Here is a 21,726-nt window from a genome sequence, read left to right as displayed (position 1 = left end):
ACACAGAAGTAGGAGTCAATATATCGTATGATAATGTCTTAATTGCTGAACACAGAAGTAGGGGCAGGGGTGCAGAAATTTTGTCAGGATCAAGTTGTCCATGGACAAATAAACTAAAAAGTCTACTTGTCCATATAAGAGACCCACTTGTCTGCAGTTTCATAGACAAAAGGACTGTTTGAATGATCACATATATTAATTGCATCATTGAAATACATGCAGTATGGATCTGTGATATTTCAACTTGTCTTATGTTTGGACTTTGATGGTCAAGATCTACAAGAACACATCCTTGGTTTATAACTTCTAAATCAGAGTAAGCATCCAAAAAGATGAATATGAATTTAGCTGAATCTGTTTTATCCATGTCATTTTGCAATAGGATGTATGATATACTGTTGGTGAAATATATGCATGATCAGTTCCAAGTTAACTCCATTTTTAATTTGAACCTCACAAAGAAATTCTTAGTCAGGAGAAGATTATCTTTGCTTTCCTATGGCAACCATTAAGCTTTTGACATAATCATTATGCTTTATTTCACTAAATTATGCATTGCACGTAAATATATTCAGACGCATTTTCACTATATCCCCCTCCAAAAAAAATTATTAATTTGTTTTCTCATTTATTAACATTCCATTAATCTTTCAGACCATGTTCTAGAAAAGACAGCTTCTTCATAACTATGATATAAGAGTACTCGTGTCCATAGACTTGCATGCACTTTCCTAACAGTAGTATGTTCTATTTATAGCATCTGCCCTATTTCCAAGAAACATGCTAGTTTCTACTTTTGACCTCGGTTTCTATTTATAGCAGCTGTATGGCTTAGTTAAGAGAGAACAGACTGGTTTTCTAATTTTTAATCTTTGCTCGCAGATTCTTTGTTCTAATTCATATCTGGTACAGAATCACTCTGTGGGTATTTGGCGCTAAAAGTCATCAGATTTATTCTAGACATGTGTGTTAGGGCAGAAATGTTTTTCAGTTAATTTCACAGATGGATTAGAAAAAGATGAAAAACTGATTCAAAGATAAATACATGAATTACACAATACAGCATTCCATTCTAAGGCAGCTTCATGCCTTGTTGTTGTTGTGGGGTTTAACACCATTTTTCAGCACGATAGGCTATACATGGCGGCCAGTATTAATGGTGGAGGAAGAACCCAGAAAACCCCAGAAAGAACCACCGACCCACGAGAAGCTACTGGCAAGCTTTCTCACATGCCCACATTGGCTGAATCTTAGACTCAAACCGCCGCAGACAGAGGTGAGATGGCAGTGATCCGTAACAAAGAGCGCTTTAGACCACTCGGCCACTCGGGGCTCCCCAGCTTAATGCTTGTTGCAGGCTGTGTGTATAGGGTTTTAACATTGGTCATGGTGGTAAAACAGACGCCTTGAATTAGCTCATTTTACTAACTCCAATACTAAGTTAACTTCCATATTTTACAGAACTAAATTGTGGACATGAATTTTATAAATGCAGGGGCATCATTTACCGAGTTCTTAATAGAACACAGACTATAACCCTAGCAGTAGAAGACTTTGTTGGTCCTTTGTTCAAATGGATGTTTCTTGATTCCAAAATAGCAGAAAATATGCATGTGCAAGATCAGAATCATTAATATTATTAGGCAGAAGGTAATTCACTTAAAATTGCAGAAATTGAAAATTTGGGCCATTTAGTATTGCAACAGACAAGAGCAGTGATTATGATGACTAAAAGTTGTACACGGTCCGTGTACGAGACTTTGACAACGAAAAGGGCAAATTCAGAGTGCTCTTCTTTCATTACCAGAATTAACAGTAGATTTCACTGGAGAAAACATTTTTTATTTGTTTAATAATGCTTTGAATAAACGTAAGTTGGCAGAACTGTTTGGGGTTTTCAGTTGATAATGCATCAGTGATGACTGGTATTCATTAATGAGTTGCATTCTATATTTTGAAAAATGTCTCCATCAGTGTACATATCAGATTGTCCATGTCATATGATGCAACATGCTGCAGGAAAGGTTGCTGATAAATTAGGAGAACTCCTGAGTATCAAGTTGGCATTCTACCTGACAATGTACTTTATGTGGACAGAGTTGATGCAATGGCACCGTATTTACCAGCTAAAAGACTGAATAACTGGAAGATATATATTTCCTCTTCTTTTTCAGGTTATGACAGGAATATTGGTTCTTTACCATTCTAATGTTGACTGTGAGAGATTGTTCAGCATTGTTAACAAAAATAAAACTGAATTCAGATCCAAGCTCAGTAACCCAGCACTTAGTGGTCTACTGGTGTGCAAAACGTTCATAGTCTCAGCTAGTACAAAGTTTTTTGAGAGACTTTTGCTTTTTAAAGCTCAAAGTGCTCTATATGAAAACTTGATGTTAAAAGACCAGAAGGGTAAATAAATCATTTTGTACATATGCTCATTTAATTTCATTATGTTATATGTGGATTACAGGTAATTTTCCAGCACCTTTGGTTCCATTCTCGGCAGCTCCTTCGTGGTCTGCAGACCATTTTTCTCCACACACTTATGCTTGGAAATTCTATGAAACTTCTTGAACCGTTGAAGCTATCCTTCACTATAGTCACACTCGTATTCTACTTTAAGTTCTTTATAAAACAACTGAGCCTGGTCCATACTATCCTGCCGTAGAAGTCCACTCCGTCATTCCAACGTTATCAAAACCATTGCATCATCAGTCGGTCATGCCCAGTACTCTTACGATCTTTCATAGTTTTTATAATGTTCATTCACTTCTTGCAATGAGTATCTGAACAGAATTTCAATATTTTGTCCCTCTGCTTCTTTATATCGTAAACAGTTGATGAGCCAATACCATATGTGTCACGCAGTTTCGCATGGAGACACCACAGTCCAGTTTTTTCAACAGTTCTACTTTATCTTGTATCGATATTGACTGGTGTTTATGCTTGACACCACCACTGACACTTGCATCTTTCTTAGAAGCCATAGCTAAGGTTAAATGTAAGTAAAATAAGCTAAGAATCACACAAAATACAATTATCACCACCAACAGCTGCAATTTAAACAAAGTGAGTGTGTGTCCAGTAAACTAATCTGGCAGTGTTGGGTTTTTCAAGTCCCCTCTCGTGATTTTGTCCGGATTAAAAGAGGTGCCTGACCATCCATTGCCAGAAAATCAGTGCTTTACCTGTACTCTTTTTCTGCTTGGATTACTCTTTTTGTCCACTTGGATTACACTTTTTCCTTGCCAGGGGTTGGCATGTATGCTATGGCATCTGCTGTGTTAAACATCTTCTTGTAATGCTAGATTTGGCTCACATTGTATTTATTGATCACTATGTCTAAATCAACCACTTCTTTTTTTCTCAGATATGGCCCATTTCAATATCAAATTTTAACTGACGTTTAGTTGTTCAAGCTTCATTGGCTTTGAGCCAAAGAAACTCCTGTAGCTACAAATCTCTGACCTCTCGTTTTCTTTTTTTGGTATTATGTCATGGCTAAGTTTAGTTTTAGCCAATTTTGTTGAATTTTCGTTCAACTTTAACCATTCGGTCCTAGCTTTTTAATAAAATGATCAATCAAGAAACATTAACGGGGAAAAGTTCATGGTAGTCGTGCATAATGGTTTCAGAACAACAGATTCCTCGGGGAAGCCTAATCCTTCAGCCAATAAAATTTATTGTGATGTAACCATCAAAAGATATTGCCTAAACCAGTACTGTCAGATTCCATTGGTTTTATCCATAGAAGCTGCAGTTGGTTTCAGTCCAGACTGATAAATTTGAGCATACACTTTGTAAATATACAGCACGCTGTACATGCTGGTAAGTATGAATGTTGTGCTTGTGCAAACATCACTCAGACAGAGTGTTAACTTCTGCACTTTCAAGTTATAGGCTACAATTTATGTGTCCACATTTGAGTAACCTGGCAAAAGCTGCTCGTCCATTAAACAAATTTCTGACTTGAACAATATGGAGAATGGATTTCTGCACCCCTGATTAGGAGTTGATATATGATGTTTTGAGGGTAATTACTGAGTACAGAAGTAGGTGTCAATATATTGTATGATAATGTTGTGAGAATAATTACTGAGCACAGAAGTAGGAGTCTGTATGTTGCATGCTCATGTCTTGAGAGTAATTTAAAAGAAGAGTAGAGATAATGTTTTAGTGTCAGTGGAGATTGGTTGAAAAAGGGCAAGAGAAAATAGAATATAGAGCAATGATGAAGACATCAGATGTGGAATACAAAATACAAAGACAAATATAAGTAGATTTCAAGAGTAGGGAGTAGATAAAAAAGAATTACTTATTCAAAGAGTAAGGGTCAAATAAAGGCTACATTTAGAAAGTAGGAATAGGGTATGTAAGAAAGATGAATGGACATAGGCAGATAGAGACTGTGGTCGTGTATAAACTATTTTACTGGAAATTGACCATGTTCGAAGATTTGCAGCTAACAAAGGCTCTAGTGAGGAGCAGGAGAGAGTAGAGAGACACATGAATGGGTATAAAAGTTGAAGACAGGGTGTTGGTTTGAAATAACAACAATGTTATAAACACACAGTATCAGACTAATTACTTGTAGTTCCTGTGACTTAATGTATCCAATGCACACATTTAAAACAAAAAATAATTTTTGTCAAGTCACGTTTTTGTCCTTGTCTCCATGATCTCAGTATATATTTCACATATTGCTTTCATGCAAGAACATTATTTGATCTAGATCTGGTGTTTTTATGTAGATACTACTGAGTAGTTCTGATATCTCCCCGAGGAGTGTTGCATGAAAAGTCAGTAACAGCCATAAGTTCTGTTGAAATGGGAGATAATTAAATACTTTAGGAAAAGTGAGGACACAGAGAAATCATTTGTTTAGGATGATACTTGGGAAGATGATATCTGAAACCTACCAAAAGAGTGCAGAAATTTGTCATGCAGAATTTGGTTGGTACCATGGCACATGGAGGGAGTCCTGGTGATACAAGTTTGCTTTCTCCCTTCCCTAACTACTACCAATGATTCCCTACTTCTACCTGCACTCCCCTACAGCATCACTGCACATATTCTGCTTTTTTAGAACCTTTATTCCTTGAAATGTTTGCAAACAACGTATAAGAAACATTTCTGCTGCATATTAATTATGTTTGCAAAACTAAAATAAAACATGAATTTTCTATAGTGTCTTTAGAAGCATAGTTTTGTTATTAGGTAATAAAAGAGTCTGTGTTTATGTGTGTGTGTGTGTGTGTGTGTGTGTGTGTGTGTGTGTGTATATATATATTGCACTTGTATAAAATGGGAGAGAGATTATTGTCTCATAATTATTTTGTGCCACCCTTAATTTCATTATTCTTATTTGTGTATGAAGTAGATAGAGCAATATTTATGAAAATGCCACAAAGTAAGTATCGTAGATTGTTTAGGGACACATTATCTTGCTCTGAGAAAGTCCTATCATTGAAGGAATTCAGGGTGGCTCATTGGTGAATGTGCTATTGTTGTTGTTGTTGTAGGATTTAATGCCATTTTTCAGCACAGGATAGGCTATACATGGTGGCCAGTATAACTGGTGGAGGAAGAACCCTGGAAAACCCTGGGAAGAACCACTGACAAACAATAAGCTACTGGCAGGCTTTCTCATGTACACATGATAGCTGAGCCTGACACTTGAAGCCATGCAGACAGAGGTAAGGTGGCAGTGATCCATAACGGTGAGCACTTTACACCACTCGGCCACTCGTGGCCCCAGTGAATGTGCTGGACCTGTGTCAGCTACTGTGGTGTGTCCTTGGTCAAGGTACTTTACACCTGTTGCCTTTGCACTAAATAACCAACTTTTGTTAGTGTTTAAAACACCAAAAGCAAACCTGTCTTAGGAACCTAGAGTAGAGTACCTTTTTTAAAATAATATTGCAAATACAATATAATAAACATTGGTGCAAAGTTAATCAAATTATCCTTTATAATTTTTACAGGAATTTGAAAACCAGAAGAGATCATTCAATGACTTGGAGTTCCAGTACAATAGCTTGAAAGAACAGATGTCTTACAGAGATAGGTTATTACAGGTGAGTACTATGGGCAATTAACAGTTCAACATCTTTGTGATGGTCATCTACCTTAAAAAATTACCTCAACATCTTTGTGATGGTTGTCTACCTTAAACAATTACCTCAGAATCTGTGTCATGGTCATCTACCTTAAACAATTACCTCAACATCTTTGTGATGGTTGTCTACCTTAAACAATTACCTCAGCATCTGTGTGATGGTCATCTATCTTAAACAATTACCTCAACATCTTTGTGATGGTCATCTACCTTAAACAATTACCTCTCATAAGCGGACACTAGTGACACTGAAATGGGTAATTTATGGGTACCAGTGGAAAAAAATGTGATGCAGACGGAATGCAGAATTAATGCAAATGAAACGATGCAATATGAAAGAAATGAAGATCGCAATTGTAAAACACTGAATGATAAATGGAAAGAAAATGAAAAATGAAAGAATTTCTTGCATGGATTTAAAAATCTCTTTGAATTTCAGGTTGAGTTTAAATTTTGATTGTCATGATAATCTTGATTCAAATTCTTAATTCTTTACACTGATAATTGTTTACTTTTTAACAAGCTTTGAAATGTTTCTTACAGCCACAGTCAGTCACTGGTAGATATGTCTATGTAATTTTTATTTCAGCAAACCAAATAAGATATCAGATTTGCTGACAAATATTCTAAAACTATATTTCTGCAATGATTGTAGTTTTGGTAATATTTTTATTTATCCTAAATTTAATGCTGTCTTTTGAATCCAATGCATTGTATATTTTATTAAAGTACATTTTTAATTAGACAAGATACGAAAGCAGTTGTTATTCAGATGGTATACTAAACTAAAATCCTGACCACCTGGCAAATGCTTTCCAAACTGGAAGAAAGTAAAAGTTGTTGTTTTGTTCTAGGGTTTAATGGCATTTTTCAGCACAAGATAGGCTATACATGGCGGCCAGTATAACTGGCAGAGGAAGAACCTTGGAAAACCCATGGAAGAACCACTGACCCACGAGAAGCTACTGGCAGGCGAAAGTGAAAGAAATGGAAAGATAATTTCAAAATTAGGATGCATTTCTGAGACCATAAATGAAAAATGATGTGAAATGCAGACATGAACGGAATGCAGATTAAATGATTTAGTAAAGTTACCCATTTCAGGGTCTGTGCCTCTTGATGATTTGGCAAAATTACTTAATTTAGTTTAAAGATGCCATTGTGTGTTGGGTATCCACCTGTTGATAATAAAAATGAGCCATAGGACGCTCATTAAACCCTAGAGGTTTTTGTTGTTTTTGCCTGAAATATGAGTAGGATACACATTTTGGGGACTATTTCTGAATACATCCTAATACATCGACTTCCAACAGATTTTCCATTAGCCCAATGCCTAGTTGTGTTAGAAACATAATTTTCCATTGGTTAATTTGTTCTCGCATGAGCAGAAGGGTAAAGGTTGGAGGTTTTTTTTGGGCTTAACTGACCTGTCATTTTCGTATTGAGACCACTCTTTATTCCAAATGCCCACCTTATCCTACTTTTTGCAAAGGTTCACCTGTCTGTGTGCAGTTCAGACACCCAACATGGAAAAATATAGCAGCCATCATGATAATCTTATTATATAGACACACCTCCTGAATGGGAAGTCATATCAACTTGGATTTTCTCTACCAGAAGACATCTTTTGATTGTTTCATTATAATTAAAAATGGTGTCATCTGGATAACCAATATGTTCACTAAACTTATGCTGTCTGGTTGGTGCTAAATGAAGCTGGTACCAATCTGACATCCATTTAGGCCGCTGCAGCAGTCATGTGAAAATCTTTTTGTTGCTACTTCTCCAGAATGGAAAACCTCTTATGGTATTAAATAATGATTGTGCTGATCTGATATCCAGTATGGCATCTGATATCCAATATGGCAGCCACAGTGATCAGCTCTTTGCTACTCCTCTGAAAGTCATATTGACATCAGGTTTTCACCAGAAGGCTTCTTGTGACAGCTGTCAATGGCCATAATGGCAGCTAGCATGAAAATCTTGTAACCACTCCTCCGAAATGAAAAGTCATATCAGCATGGGTATTGATTCGTTGTTGTGGGGTTCAATGCCATTTTTCAGCACACGATAGGCTGTACATGGCAGCCACTATTAATGGTGGAGGATGAACCCGGGAAAACCCTAGAAAGAACACCACGGACCCACGAGAATCTACCGGCAAGCTTTCTCACATACCCATACTGGCTGAATCCGAGACTTGAACCGGCGCAGACAGAGATGAGATGGCAGTGATCCGTAATGAAAAGCGCTTTAGACCACTCGGCCACTCGGGGCCCTCGAGTCTGTTAATAGTGGAGGGTCCAACTGACCTTGCAATAAATAGGTTAATATGATATACTTTTCATACCTCTGTGATTATGTTAACATTTTGCATTTAGTTCAGTTTTTCTGCCACTATTGTCATGAAACTCCATGTAGTGCATACACTCACCACAGATGAATGGAGATCACATTGACCAATATTTTATGCTCAGCTGACTTTTCAAGGCTATTTGATTATGCTGGTGCCATGTTCTAATAAGATAGAGTAAGATATTGACAGATTAATTTATCCTGTCTTGAGGAATGTAAAGTTACAGATGTTTAGATGGATTCAGCTCCATCAGTCTACAAGTGTGATTGAAGTTAGGAAGCTTTAATTTTGTTTCTTTGCTTATGATGGATACAACTGCTAAGATACAGTAGGAAGCACAACTCCTAATTCGCTGTTGCCTGAATGTGAGTACTGCATGGCAATTTGATTATATCATAAATTAATGGACAGTGGTTTAGATTTAATTTCTTCAGACCTCATATCCATATTTTTTTTAACCTGTACAACTTGTATCAGTGCAGGATAATGGAATTGACCATTTTCAATCATCAACATAATTTGGTTCACACTCATGCCCCCTTTCCTCCAACAATTAACTAACATTTTGAGTCTCTCTCTGACAATCTCGTTTGTTTTTTTGTTGGTCTTAGCCCTGTGATTAGGACCTTTTGATATCTGTTTCTTTTGACAGGATCAGAATTTCTGTAATTTGTAATAGGAATCTTAAAATGGTAAAGCTCTGTTCAGAATCTAAAGGCTTAATACTTTGTTGAGAATTTTTTTCTTTATTTTTCAAGCCATGAAGTAACTTTGATGGATATTGTACTCGTTGCAGGAAAGTGGCTTTACAGTTGTCTCAACAGAAGAAGGACAGTTAAAGCTTGAGAAGTGTTCAAATATGACCAATGGGCCAGTCATACCCCAGGGATCACTGCTAATATCTGATGAGGCAGCAGAAATGCTAGCAAAGGCAGGCGAGGGATCTTTAGGTATATCAGATAAAAATGGGTCACTGTCTATGCCTGAAGGGTCAGATTTGCATTTTAATTCTCATCCACATGCTGCAGGTATTATGGATTATGATATTATTTTGTTAAAACAAGGTTCCCATGAAAATGAGAAAGAGATTTCAAGAGAAACAATTGACAAAACACAGGTGGCTGAACATAACAAAATTGAATATAAAGATTATAATGCAGTCCAAACTTATGAAGGGGATAGCACAATAGTTATGTCCCAAAATGGGGTTTCTGAATTTGAGAACACAGTTTCTGCAGGTATGAATGGATTTGAGAAAAAAGATGTTAGGGATATGAATGAAGGGGTCGGAAAGGGGGATGAGCTAATCAAAGAAGTTGCTAAAGAGGAAGAAGGAAATGTGGAGGAAAAGAGGGATGAAGATGAGAAAGATGGAAGAAAGGAGGAAGAGAGTAAACCAAGAGAAAATGAAATAGTTGATAAATGTCAGGATGAATTAGTTGAAAAAAACAAGCAGGAGGTTCTTGTAGTCAAAGAGGAGGAGGAGAAGGAAGTTGCTGATGATGAGGTGTTTGAGGATGCTTCAGAGGAGTTAGGTGAATGCGAACGTGTGGGGCAAATAGTCCAAGACAGTACCACAGAAAAGGATGAACAAACCGTATTTTCAAGTGTCTCATCAGAAGTTGTGATAACATTTAAAGATGAAGATGATGATAGTAAAGAAGTTGAAGTAGCTGGTCAAACCGATGAAAACAGAGAGTACGGTCAAGGAACGAAAGATAGGAAAGAGTTGATTGATCAGGAAGAAGTGGATGCATTTGTTGGTAATGGAAAGGAAGATGAAATGGATGGCATAGAGGCTACAGTGTCTAGTATGAGATACGAAACTGAAATGGTTGATAAAGATGATGAAACCATTGGTGGTGGATGTGAAGTTATTGCTGATGAATTACATGAAATGTTGGATGAGGAGCATAAACTGGATGTGCTTTATCAGGAGAAGAATAGTGTAAATGATGATCAGGCAAATGAAGAGAAAGTGGCTTGTGAGGGACATGAAGATATTGTGGTCTGTAAGAAACTGAAAGAGATAGTAGTTGCTAGTGAACAGGAAGTGGTTGTTCAGGGACAAGTAGATAAAGTTGTTGGTCTGGAACAAGAAAATACTATGAGTAATGATGGACAAGAAGTGGTTGATCAGGCACATGAAGATGGAGAATTTGGGCATGTACAGGAAGAAAAAGTGGTTGATAATGGACAAGTAGTGGTTGATCAGGCACATGAAGGTGAAGTATTTGGGCAGATACAGGAAGAAAAAGTGGTTGATAATGGACAAGAAGTGGTTGATCAGTCACATGAAGATGAAGTATTTGGGCATATACAGGAAGAAAAAGTGGTTGATAATGGACAAGTAGTGGTTGATCAGGCACATGAAGGTGAAGTATTTGGGCAGATACAGAAAGAAAAAGTGGTTGATAATGGACAAGAAGTGGTTGATCATGCACATGACGATGATGTATTTGGGCATGTACAGGAAGAAAAAGTTGATAATGGACAAGTAGTAGTTGATCAGGCACATGAAGATGAAGTATTTGGGCATGTACAGGAAGAAAAAGTGGTTGATAATGGACAAGAAGTGGTTGGTCAGGGAAAAAAAGATGATGTGGTTGGTCATAGACAGGAAGATAAAGTTGTAGATAATGAACAACAAAATGCTCCTCAAGGACAAGAAGTTAGGTTGTATAATGATTGTCAAGATGTGTTTGATCAGGGAACAGAAGATAAAGTGGTTGGTCAGGAACAATTTATTCAAACTGTAGGTTCAAAACTAGAGGATGATGTTAAAAGTTCAGAAGAGGTCAGTCAGGAGGAAGTCATTGGAACGAAATCCAGCAATGGTGGATCTGTGGAAGTCTTTGAAGAATGTGCAAAAGAACTTGTCCGTTCTGTGATAGGTAAAGCAGTTTTGATCTCACATCTGGATTACCAAGAACAAAGTTGTCATTCTGAAAATGGGAATTATGGGGATGATTGCAAAAACGTTCACACGGTTATAGATAGGGCAGGTGAAAGCAGAGAGGAAATACAGGCACATCAAATGCTGGAGGCTATAGTTAATAATGAATTTCCAGACAATAAGACATTCAAAGAAGATGGACTTACATGTGCAAGAGAAGATAAAAAGGAGAGCATGGTATGTGGTGAAGATGTGTCAAGCAGATCCCCATATACTAAAAGTGAAATTAGTATCGATGCAGCAGAACACCATAGCTTGTCTTGTGACAATGTTGAGTCTGTTACTCTTTGTAATGCAGGTGAATCTGAAATCAGTTCATCTGTATTATCTGAAGAAGGTGAAAGAACGGAGAAAATTGATAACCCAGCTCTTGAAGGAGAGAATATTGACTCGTCTCAGAACAAGGATATTGGTTTTATTTCTGAGGCCATATCAGTGGATAGATACCAAAGGGCTGTCCTGGAGTCTGAGGAAAGTAGTGCATTCTCTGTTTCTGACAATGAAGCCAGCACTCAATCTTTGTCAGAAGAAACAAGTTCCCAGAGAGATAGTACCGCCATTTCAGAGGCCGAAGCCTTGACCATTGAATCTCAGATTGAATCTAACAAAGAGGCAGCAAGTGTATACATATCTGAAAGTGAGACCGGGACCTCTGGAGGTCAGACGGGATCTAAAAAAGAGATGACTTCCATTGAAGACAGTGAACCATCGAAGGTTAAGTCAGAAGGAGCAAAACGGTCCAAATCACAAAGCGAGCCTCAGGAGAAGAAGAATCATTCAAAAGAAATGAAAAATAGAAAGTCAAAAAAGAAATCCAGAGAGGAGGGTGGTGTGGGTAAAGAAAAACAAGATGATAAAGATTGTTCAATTAGCTAAAGTACTTGTGACTTTTATCCCAAGATATCATAATCTAGAGAATTTACACATTATTTCAGTGTCTACCTAACCAAGAAAACCAAGGCAAAATGAAACATATCATGCATAAAATTGCCAATTTAATAATCAAGATAGCTGCTTTTTTATGTATAAAAAACCGTAAGTTAAAAATGTATCCTGCCATAATGCTATTATGTTTTTTGTTTAAATGTTTGATATATTTTATTACTGTTATTTGCTGATGGGAGTATATACACTTAGGGGGTGTATACTATGTTCTTTTATTGATAATATTTGTCTACTATGGGAACATGTTCATTTGAGGTTCCTTTTTTGCCTAGTATATTAATGTCTGGTCCATACCTGTTTATAACTTGTCACCATATTTACATCAGCAAAAATGGTAATTGCTGTTTGACCCTTTTATAACTCTGGGATGAATTAACCCTGGAAAAAGGCCACAAAATCTGCATGGAAAATGTACATAGAATCTGTATGGAAAATCAAGTGATTTCTCAGATTTTACACAGAATAGGGAATTCCTACTGGCATTTTGTAAGTAGAGGTTTTCAGGGGTGGGACAGTTTTGAAATGAAAACAGTCTTCAAATGGACTCGTTAGAATACATGTCAACAAAAGTGTTTAGTAACTTGTAGTGAATAAAGATAAAATTTAAAATTGTTTATCTTTCTTATTGACACAGTGACAGCAATCTCATGCTATGACAGTGGCACTGTGCTGTATACATTCGATCTACTTATAACAGACATTACCACCAAATCTCAAAAACAGCATGTCTGCCATTGTACAGTCTTGCCAAGTGCAGTTAGTAAAATGCTTTTAATAATTAGATAATTACTGAGACCGTGCTTGCTCAAATGCAAAACTTGCTTGGTAAGTGCTTGATTCTGATGGTTGATACAGAAATCAAGCACTTACCGGATCAGTATGGGCCTTAATAATAGTAATGATTGATTAAGGTTTCATTTTAGTTATGGCAAACTTTTTTTTTTAAGGGACAGTTTCATTAAATTTAGAGGGGAATTATGTGTTTTGGGAGAAAAGTCTGCACATACATTTGACATCCATCACTAACTGCATGAAGATTCATGGTCTGCAAAATGGCCAGGAATGAGTACAGTTTCAGTATGTTTAGTTTACCATTAGAAGATTTATAGCACAGCTTATAAGATAACCTTGATGTGCAAGATTCATAATTGTGGGGAAGATGTTTTCAAACAACAATATGGATTTTGTCTATGTCTTGCTCAAATGAAAAGCAGCTGTCTTCCAAATTAATGCATTGACTTTAGGCTTCAATTTATGCCATAAATTTCATAATAATCAGTATGTTATTTTTTTTTTTAAAGTTGCACAAATTCTCATGTTCACAAATTGTATGTGAAATTCAACCCAGTTATTTCAAATTAAAAAGACTAAGATATTCCAGTATAGTAGTACACATTTGAAGTTTGATCATTTTCATATTACATCTGCACATAACTGAACAATAATTAATTTTAACATAGGTTACAGAAGTCAAGAGCCACCTGTGTTTTGCATAACAGCAGTTAATTGCTGTAATCAGATAAATTACATACCTGATAGTTCCCAAAATTTAGTAAAGTATCATGTTGTTTTTAAATCGTCCTGATTACTACCATGATAAGATTGTCATTGATTGCTATGACTGCCTTTGTTTGCAATCAGTACTTTGGTGTTTTAAATCAGTAAGATGAGGTTAAGAATCGTTTTGTGTCATATGTTGCCTTTTTATTTCATGGGACCAACATTGAAACTGTCCCAAATAATGCTCAACTAGAGCAGTAGAACTGTTATTATTACATGTATATTAATTAACTTCCACTCATTTCATTTTCATTAATTATATTAATCTGATGAAATGGATTACATGCATATTAATGATCTTCTGTTCTTGTCATTCATCAATAAATATATATTTAACAAAATTTGATCCCCCATTATTTTAAAAATTCAACAGAACCTGATATAATTAACCAAAGGGATGAGTGGAGTTAAAAACAGTTGAGTGAAAAATTGTAAAAACAAGTGGAGATTATATAATCATGTGGATTTAAATTGCCTATAAGATATTGTTATGCAAAATTTTGATTAATTTGAGTGTCTACAATAATGGATCAAAGCTATTTGAAAAAAAATGTAAGTTTGAAGAAGTTGTGCCTCAGCCAAATTCTGCAGCCTTTCTGTCTATTAGTTGTTGTTTGTTCTTTTAAACAATGACATCTGAGCTATCAAGTCGCTTTTATGGCATATTTAATATTACTTTTCTACATGACTTCATTGACAAGCATAGACTTGCCTATTGCGTGTTTCCACCATTCCCTGCAATCATTTGACAGTTACGGCCCATGATTTATCTCATATCTACATAGTTTTAAAGAACCAGCACTGCTTAGCCAATGTACATCATATTTGTATGACACCTGATTAATGATTTTTATAACATTTATGGCCTATCACAGTATTTTTTGTCACACTTATGATTCTACACTTAACATGGGTATCACATTTAGCAGTGTTGTTCTTGTTCTTTTATGTTACTCTGTTTCTCTGATACTGTTGTACAACCATGAAACTTGATGGGTTTATTCATTGTTGAGGGTATTGCTCATCACAGGCAAAATATGGTCACAGTGACCTAATTTGTGTGCACCATTGACTTTGATGGATATTGACTTTTTCTTGTGTCATTTGGTATAGTAGATACTGAGACGTGAGTATTGCTTGGTCAACAGTGACTGTTGTGTCAAATGATCCTGTTTTAGAGTTTGTATGCCCCACTTGTATTCTGTGGAGGGGTCATATTGTATTACTCATGTCCATCCATACTGTCTTGTTGTCCATCCATACTGTCATGTTTTCTCTCCATCCTCTCCTGTCCCCATACATCAACCTTTGTTATATATCAGCATGTCAGATTCCGCTGTCACAACTTTAATTCCTCTTGTTCACTTTTAAAGGACTCATTGTATCAAAACAAATTTGGTGTCAGAGTTTCCATTATAAAATCTAAACAAAGCTTGATTTTCAGTGAAGTGAATTTGAAAGAATTATGGTCTCTGTTTGAATTCGAAACTTTCTGCCCATACATATTTGGTCACATAATGATGCTGTTTGCAGTGACACTATGTTCTGCAGAACCCTTCTTAATGGTTTCTACACCCATGCTGGACCTATACTGACTTTCTTACACTTGCACTAGTCACTTCTGTATTGTTATTAATTGTTATATGAATTCTAAAGAAATGTTAATATTTTCTGTTTTTAAGACTAATCACTTATTGTGTACCATGAGTAACTTTGTACACTGTATTTCATACTTGTGCTAATAGTTAAGACTTGCCATTTGTAAAATGTGTTTTCATTTATTATTAGAAATGTTTATGTTTTGTATGTTTTTTCAGCATGTTTGTGCATTTGTGGTGTAGACTAGTTATGCATCTTTAGCTCTAGAAATTCTTCAAGCCAGAGAATCCATTATATGTTGTAGATACATTGTCATTTTTGTGTATCATACAATATTTATGTGATAAAAATACATTCCTTTTTTACAAATCTTGCAGGCATTTTTGTTAAGGATACATGTGTCTGATAATATGCCCATTTCCCTATTATTTATTAGGCTGGCCCCCTCTATGATACACACCCATCACCTTTGGACAAATTTACATGTATTAGGCTGGCCCCCTCTAAAACACACCCCCATTACCTTTGGACATATTTATTAGGCTGGCCCCCTCTATATTTCACACCCATCAGCAACAGCAAAAGCTTGTATCTACTGCTGCATCATGCATTGGCATATTGGGATATATACTGTGTGTTCTGACTGTGATATCAGAATATAAACTGTGTTCTGCCAGTGATATCAGAATATACACAGTGTGTTTTACATTATAACATCAGGTAATACAGAAGATGTTAAACATCAGTTATTAGGACATTCACAGTGTATTCTGGGAATGGTATTGGGATATACACAGTGTATTCTACCAGTGATATTAGGATATACAATGTATGTTATATAATATCAGGTTATACACAGTATGTAAAACCTATGATATTAGGATATACACAGTGTATTATGCCAGTGATATCAGGATATACACAGTGTTCTGCTTATGATATCTTCTTATATGTACAGTATGTTAAACCTATGCTATTAGGATAAACACTGTATTCTGCCAATGGTATTAGGATATACACTGTGTGTTCTTATGATATCAGGTTATACACCCTATGTTTAACCTATGCTTTTAGGATAAACACGGTGTAGGATATACTTTGTGTGTTCTTACGATATCAGGTTATACACAGTATGTTTAATCTTTGATATTAGGATATACACTGTAATATAACAATGATATTAGGATATACACTGTGTGTTCTTATGATATCAGCATATATACATTGCATTATAGGATGTCAGAATATCAGTGTTTTCTACCAGTGGTATTAGGATTTACACATGTGTTCGACCTGTGATATCAGGTTATACACAGTATGTTAAATCTAATGTGATATTAGGATATAGAATGTATTTACCTGTGCTCTTATATACACAGTGTGTTCTACTTGTAATACCAGGTTATGCACAGTATGTTAAGCCTATGGTATTAGGATACACACAGTGTATTCTGCCAATGGTATTATGATATACACAATGTGTTTAACTTATGATATTAACACATACAGTGTATGTTCAGTGATGTCAGAATATGGTATTTTTTACCTGTGATATCAGGATAAACACTTATACCTGTGATATCAGGATATATTCAGTGTGTTCTACCTATGATACTAGGATATACACAATTTGTTCTACTTATATCAAGATATACACAGTGTATTCTAGCTATGATATCATGATATACACATTATGCTCAACAAATGATCAGCATTTCAGGGTATAAACAGTGTGTTCTACCATTGATATCAAGGTAGTCCACTTTTGTCAAATCTATACTTCCTGCACATCTGAACATTGTGACATCATTGATATGACATCATCTATTACCAGAGTGTATTGTAGCACTAAGAATTTGGTGAGAGATTGTAAATAAAATGACATGAATGCCGCTCATCTCTTATTGCCTGTTGGAAATTGTTTTATAAAATTTTAATAATTGCAACAACAGCACTGTGAAAGAAACTTTTAAAGTAAATGGAAATTATACAGGACCTTTGTAAATCTTTAGGAATTTATGACCTACCATAATTTGGCCATGCTTGCTTTTAGTTGTGGAAACCGATGTAAAGAATTGTGTCATACTAAATGAATTCACTCCCAACTTAGGCTTTTTTGTGGATTTAATAAGAGAATTCTTTGATCATCAACCAGTATTTTTAATACTCTTTACACTACAATTCATTTGACAATTTGTGATCTTGTATTTTTTCCTGTACATTTCTATGTAATGATTTTTAATTGGGGAAAGATATTCAACTAAGAATGGTGGAGGAAAATTCACACCAACCTATACGGCATTAAGTGACTTCATTCTGAATGGACCCTTGGCAATCTAAAAATATCAATTGTATAAAATGTTAACAGTGTAGACTTGTTTCCCAGCTTATGTAATAGCAGATTAGGGTCTATGCAGTTTGTGAGTAATTTATTCTGGTAGATATGGTAATTAAAATACATGGACAACAAGAATAGTTCAGTTTATTAAAATGAATCATACTAAGACATATATCCAGGGTTACCATGATATCTGCGTTGGTCCTTAATGTGTTGGTATTTTTTCTTAGAATGAAATATAAAAATATATTTTAATAAAGATCATTACCGGTTTAATTTTGAAAGAGTAATGCTCTAACCCATCTGATATATGAAGTGCACCCCTCCCCCAGCTAAAAAAGCATGGCTTTGTGAATGTGTTGCTGATAAGAATTGTAGGTGATGCCTAAATGGATGATACTTTTCCCATTACAACCACTCCTACACATCTCATTACATCCAGTCGAGAAATGTGATTGGAGCAACTGTCCATTCCTGTCACTTATTAGAATCCATGCATTTTCATTTAATTATAATTCAAGTTTATGAAATATTTTAAGGATAAAAAGTATCTAACAGGGTTTCAGCCTCTTTCAAGATGAAAAGTTCATCCAATTTTAAAAAAAAAAAAAGGAAGCACAATTGCTCAAGTGTTTAGGCGAGACAGACTTTTTGGTTTTTTTCTTCTCTCAAGTATGATTTTAATAAAATTACAAAGAAAGATGTTTACATGTAACTTTTATAAATTTCTGCGAAGAGAAAACTTATTGATAAAGAAAGATTGATGCATGGAACTTTTCATTTGGGTAGGGAGTTATGTGGCATCGAAAACTATGGTTGTACAGCATGTGCTTAGCTTGAAAAATGTCTACCTTTGGAGGGGAAAAAACCAGAAAATCTGGAAGAATTTAATGATTAACTTCACTTTCGTTCTTGATAAATGTCTGTTTAGTACACAAAAAAGTTTGTATCTTGTTTTATACTTTTGCTTTATATCAGTTTTGCTGTAACAAAAGGAGGGAAAAAATGGTCTTACTGTAATATTGGACCTGCATTGGATTCAGGTTGGATTTGAGATTGTAAATTGTAGCGAGAGTTATGCATACATTCCTGCATGGTGAGCAATCATGTTCGTATTACACCTTTTGAAATGTACTCACTTAGAAGTTGAGTCCAACTGCAAACTGTTCAGATCAAGATCTGCTGCTGCATTATGGGATATGGGCCTCAGCAGTTTGTTAAGAATAATCAGTAGAACAAACACCATTGACCCTGACCTACTAGTGCAATATGCAATGTTGTTTGAAGTTGGCCGAAACTTGTAAGTGAGTATATATGGTAAATATTTTAATTATTTATTGTCTCCATGCTTTTTTGGGAAACAGAATTTGATAACATTGATATTGTATTTTGTACATGTATTAGTAATTTTGTAGAACATTTAGTTTAAAATAGGGACTAAAACTTATTATTGATATATTTTGTAAGAGGTGCCGATCTTCCTTTAAAATTTGGAGAGGGGATAAATTAATGTGGATGTAGTTTGTTGGATAGAGGTAGTTGGTTATAGTGGGGAAAGAAAAGGAATTAATGAGAAAAGTTGGAATACCATATCTAACTAGATGTTATTTTTGCTATAAAGAATATATATTTTGTTTAATGCATTGTGGGTAATGTTATGCTGTTTGCATGAAATGCTATACCAGTACAGCTTTGATAATAGTCATAAGTTCACAGGATTGTGCTGTGCCTAAGAAAAATATGTAAATTCTGTAAGTTAGTTTAATCAATAAACATTTTATTGCACAAAATTTTGTTTTTGTACTGTTTGAAACCAGTAATTAAAGAGGGTAATAACATTCACTTTGCATAATATTGAGAAATCATTAATTTTTGTGGGCATCAATTGGTTTTATTTTACAAAAAATATACTTGTTGTTACCTAAATTTGTGGATTGGGAAAGTGCCAAGGGGTAGGTTGGTGAGGGGTTAGTCCTATTACATTCATATAAAGGATCATTATTCGTTTAGCTCTTTGTAATTTATGGATTGGAAAAGTGGCATGGGGTGGGGGTTTAGTCCTATTACTTTCATGGATTGGGGAAAGTGGCATTGGGTGGTGGTTTAGTCCTATTACTTTAGTGGATTGGGAAAAGTGGCTAGGAGATGTGTGTGGGGGTTTAGTCCTATTACTTTCATGGATTGGGGAAAGTGGCTAGGAGATGTGTGTGGGGGTTTAGTCCTATTACTTTCATGGATTGGGGAAAGTGGCCAGGAGATGTGTGTGGGGGTTTAGTCCTATTACTTTCATGGATTGGGGAAAGTGGCTAGGAGATGTATGGAATCCTATTGACTATCTCATAAAAGACGATTTTACTTTGGGTCTTTCGGTTTGTGGGTCGAGAAAGTTGCAAGGTTGTATGTGTGTGGAGTCTTGGCACACTCATATAAAAATGTCATTTTTCATTAGGTCTTTAAATTTGTGTATTGGGAAAGTGGAAAGGGGTTGTGTGTATGTGGAGACCTGGCACTTAGTTCATGGATTGGGAAAGCATCAAAGGGATGGGATGGGGTGGAGTCCTATTACTTTTTCATTGGGTCTTTAAATTTGTGGATTATGAAAGTGGCAGGGTGAGGAGTGGAGTGGCAAGGGGAGGATGAAAGTGGCAGGGTGAGGGGTGGAGTGGCAAGGGGAGGATGAAAGTGGCAGGGTGAGGGGTGGAGTGGCAAGGGGAGGTAGAGCCTTTTTACTTTCATATAAAAGATCATTCTTCACAGGGTCTTTAAATTTGTGGTTTGTTGCATCCCAGAAATCCATTAAAGTTGGTACACTACAAATAATTGTGAATTCACTAGTTATCTTAAAATTACATGCATGGTTTTCAGTCTTTCACAAGGATGAGTAACTTATGAACTTTCCAAAGAAACTTTTCTCATATCTTATCTATTTTATGCAATGAAAAAGCCTAACACAGTGCTTTGTTTACAGCATTTTACAAAACAAGCCCAAAAATTATTGTAATAGCTTGTGCATGTATGTGCATTTAGCACTAATGCTTATTTTGCATCCCTATGTTCTTTGTGCATATGGAAGAATGTTGAGCTGTTTTCTTTTCCAAACTTATGCCCAGCACCATCTCTGAAACAGTACAAACCTCAGTAAACTAGGTGTATTCATTGCATGAGATCCAAGACATCTACTTTTTAAAATGATTTCAATGTGCTTTGGTTAGTAATACTGTATTTAATTTCATAATCTTTATGCATTAGTCATTCTTGTAATACTTTTTATACTAAATGTGTTTTCTCAACACAAGAGTTCTTACTGGAACCATAAATGTATTCACATTGTAAGTGAATTCAACTTTTACTGAGGTATGTTCCATTTAGTCTGTCATAATAGTGCATCAGTCACAAAAGAGGGTCTCGAAAAAAGCAACACTGTACATTGTTTTTTTGTTGCATGAAGTTAAATCAAGTGAATATTAAATAGCAATTTGAAAACAAAACTGACTAATACAATGGAATTTTTGGACCATGCCTCAGTATAAGGAGGGACAGTTGTATGATGAGGTGCTTAATAGTGAGGGAATATTTAACTGGCATCCATAATGGCATTAGTTTTACATTGACATTGAAGGTCACTTCACCAAGATAAATGAAAATGGGTGTAGCAGTGTTTTGGGCAGCACTTTTTTAAAATATACCCATTCAGGAGAAGAGCAATACAGTACCAACATCAAAACTTCCTCCCTTTGCCTCAGAATAATAAAATGTTTGATGTGTTTTAAAGCATTAGGAACAGACATTTCTGTTATATGGTTCAGTTCTAAATATTTTTAAAATTTTGTTCTAATGGTCAGTATATCATTAAT

At 35.6% G+C, this 21,726-nt stretch overlaps 1 protein-coding gene across 3 annotated transcripts in view; it reads left to right on the top strand.

The window, feature by feature from the left end:
• The window catches only part of LOC149776042 (uncharacterized), a 70,095-nt gene extending 50,433 nt beyond the window's left edge, over positions 1–19,662 (top strand). For all 3 annotated transcript variants that reach the window (XM_089942110.1, XM_089942111.1, XM_089942112.1), the window contains 2 exons: positions 5,985–6,077; positions 9,271–19,662. In XM_089942110.1, the coding sequence (XP_089798236.1) occupies positions 5,985–6,077; positions 9,271–12,306 (3,129 nt within the window). In that variant the 3' untranslated portion in view covers positions 12,307–19,662. The remainder of the gene's footprint in view (positions 1–5,984; positions 6,078–9,270) is intronic.
• Positions 19,663–21,726: the final 2,064 nt, after the last annotated feature.

This window comes from Sinohyriopsis cumingii, chromosome 18, assembly GCF_028554795.1.
Source record: "Sinohyriopsis cumingii isolate HCF-2022 chromosome 18, ASM2855479v2, whole genome shotgun sequence".
Taxonomy (NCBI): Eukaryota; Metazoa; Mollusca; class Bivalvia; order Unionida; family Unionidae; genus Sinohyriopsis; species Sinohyriopsis cumingii.
This window is presented reverse-complemented; position numbering and strand designations above follow the sequence as displayed.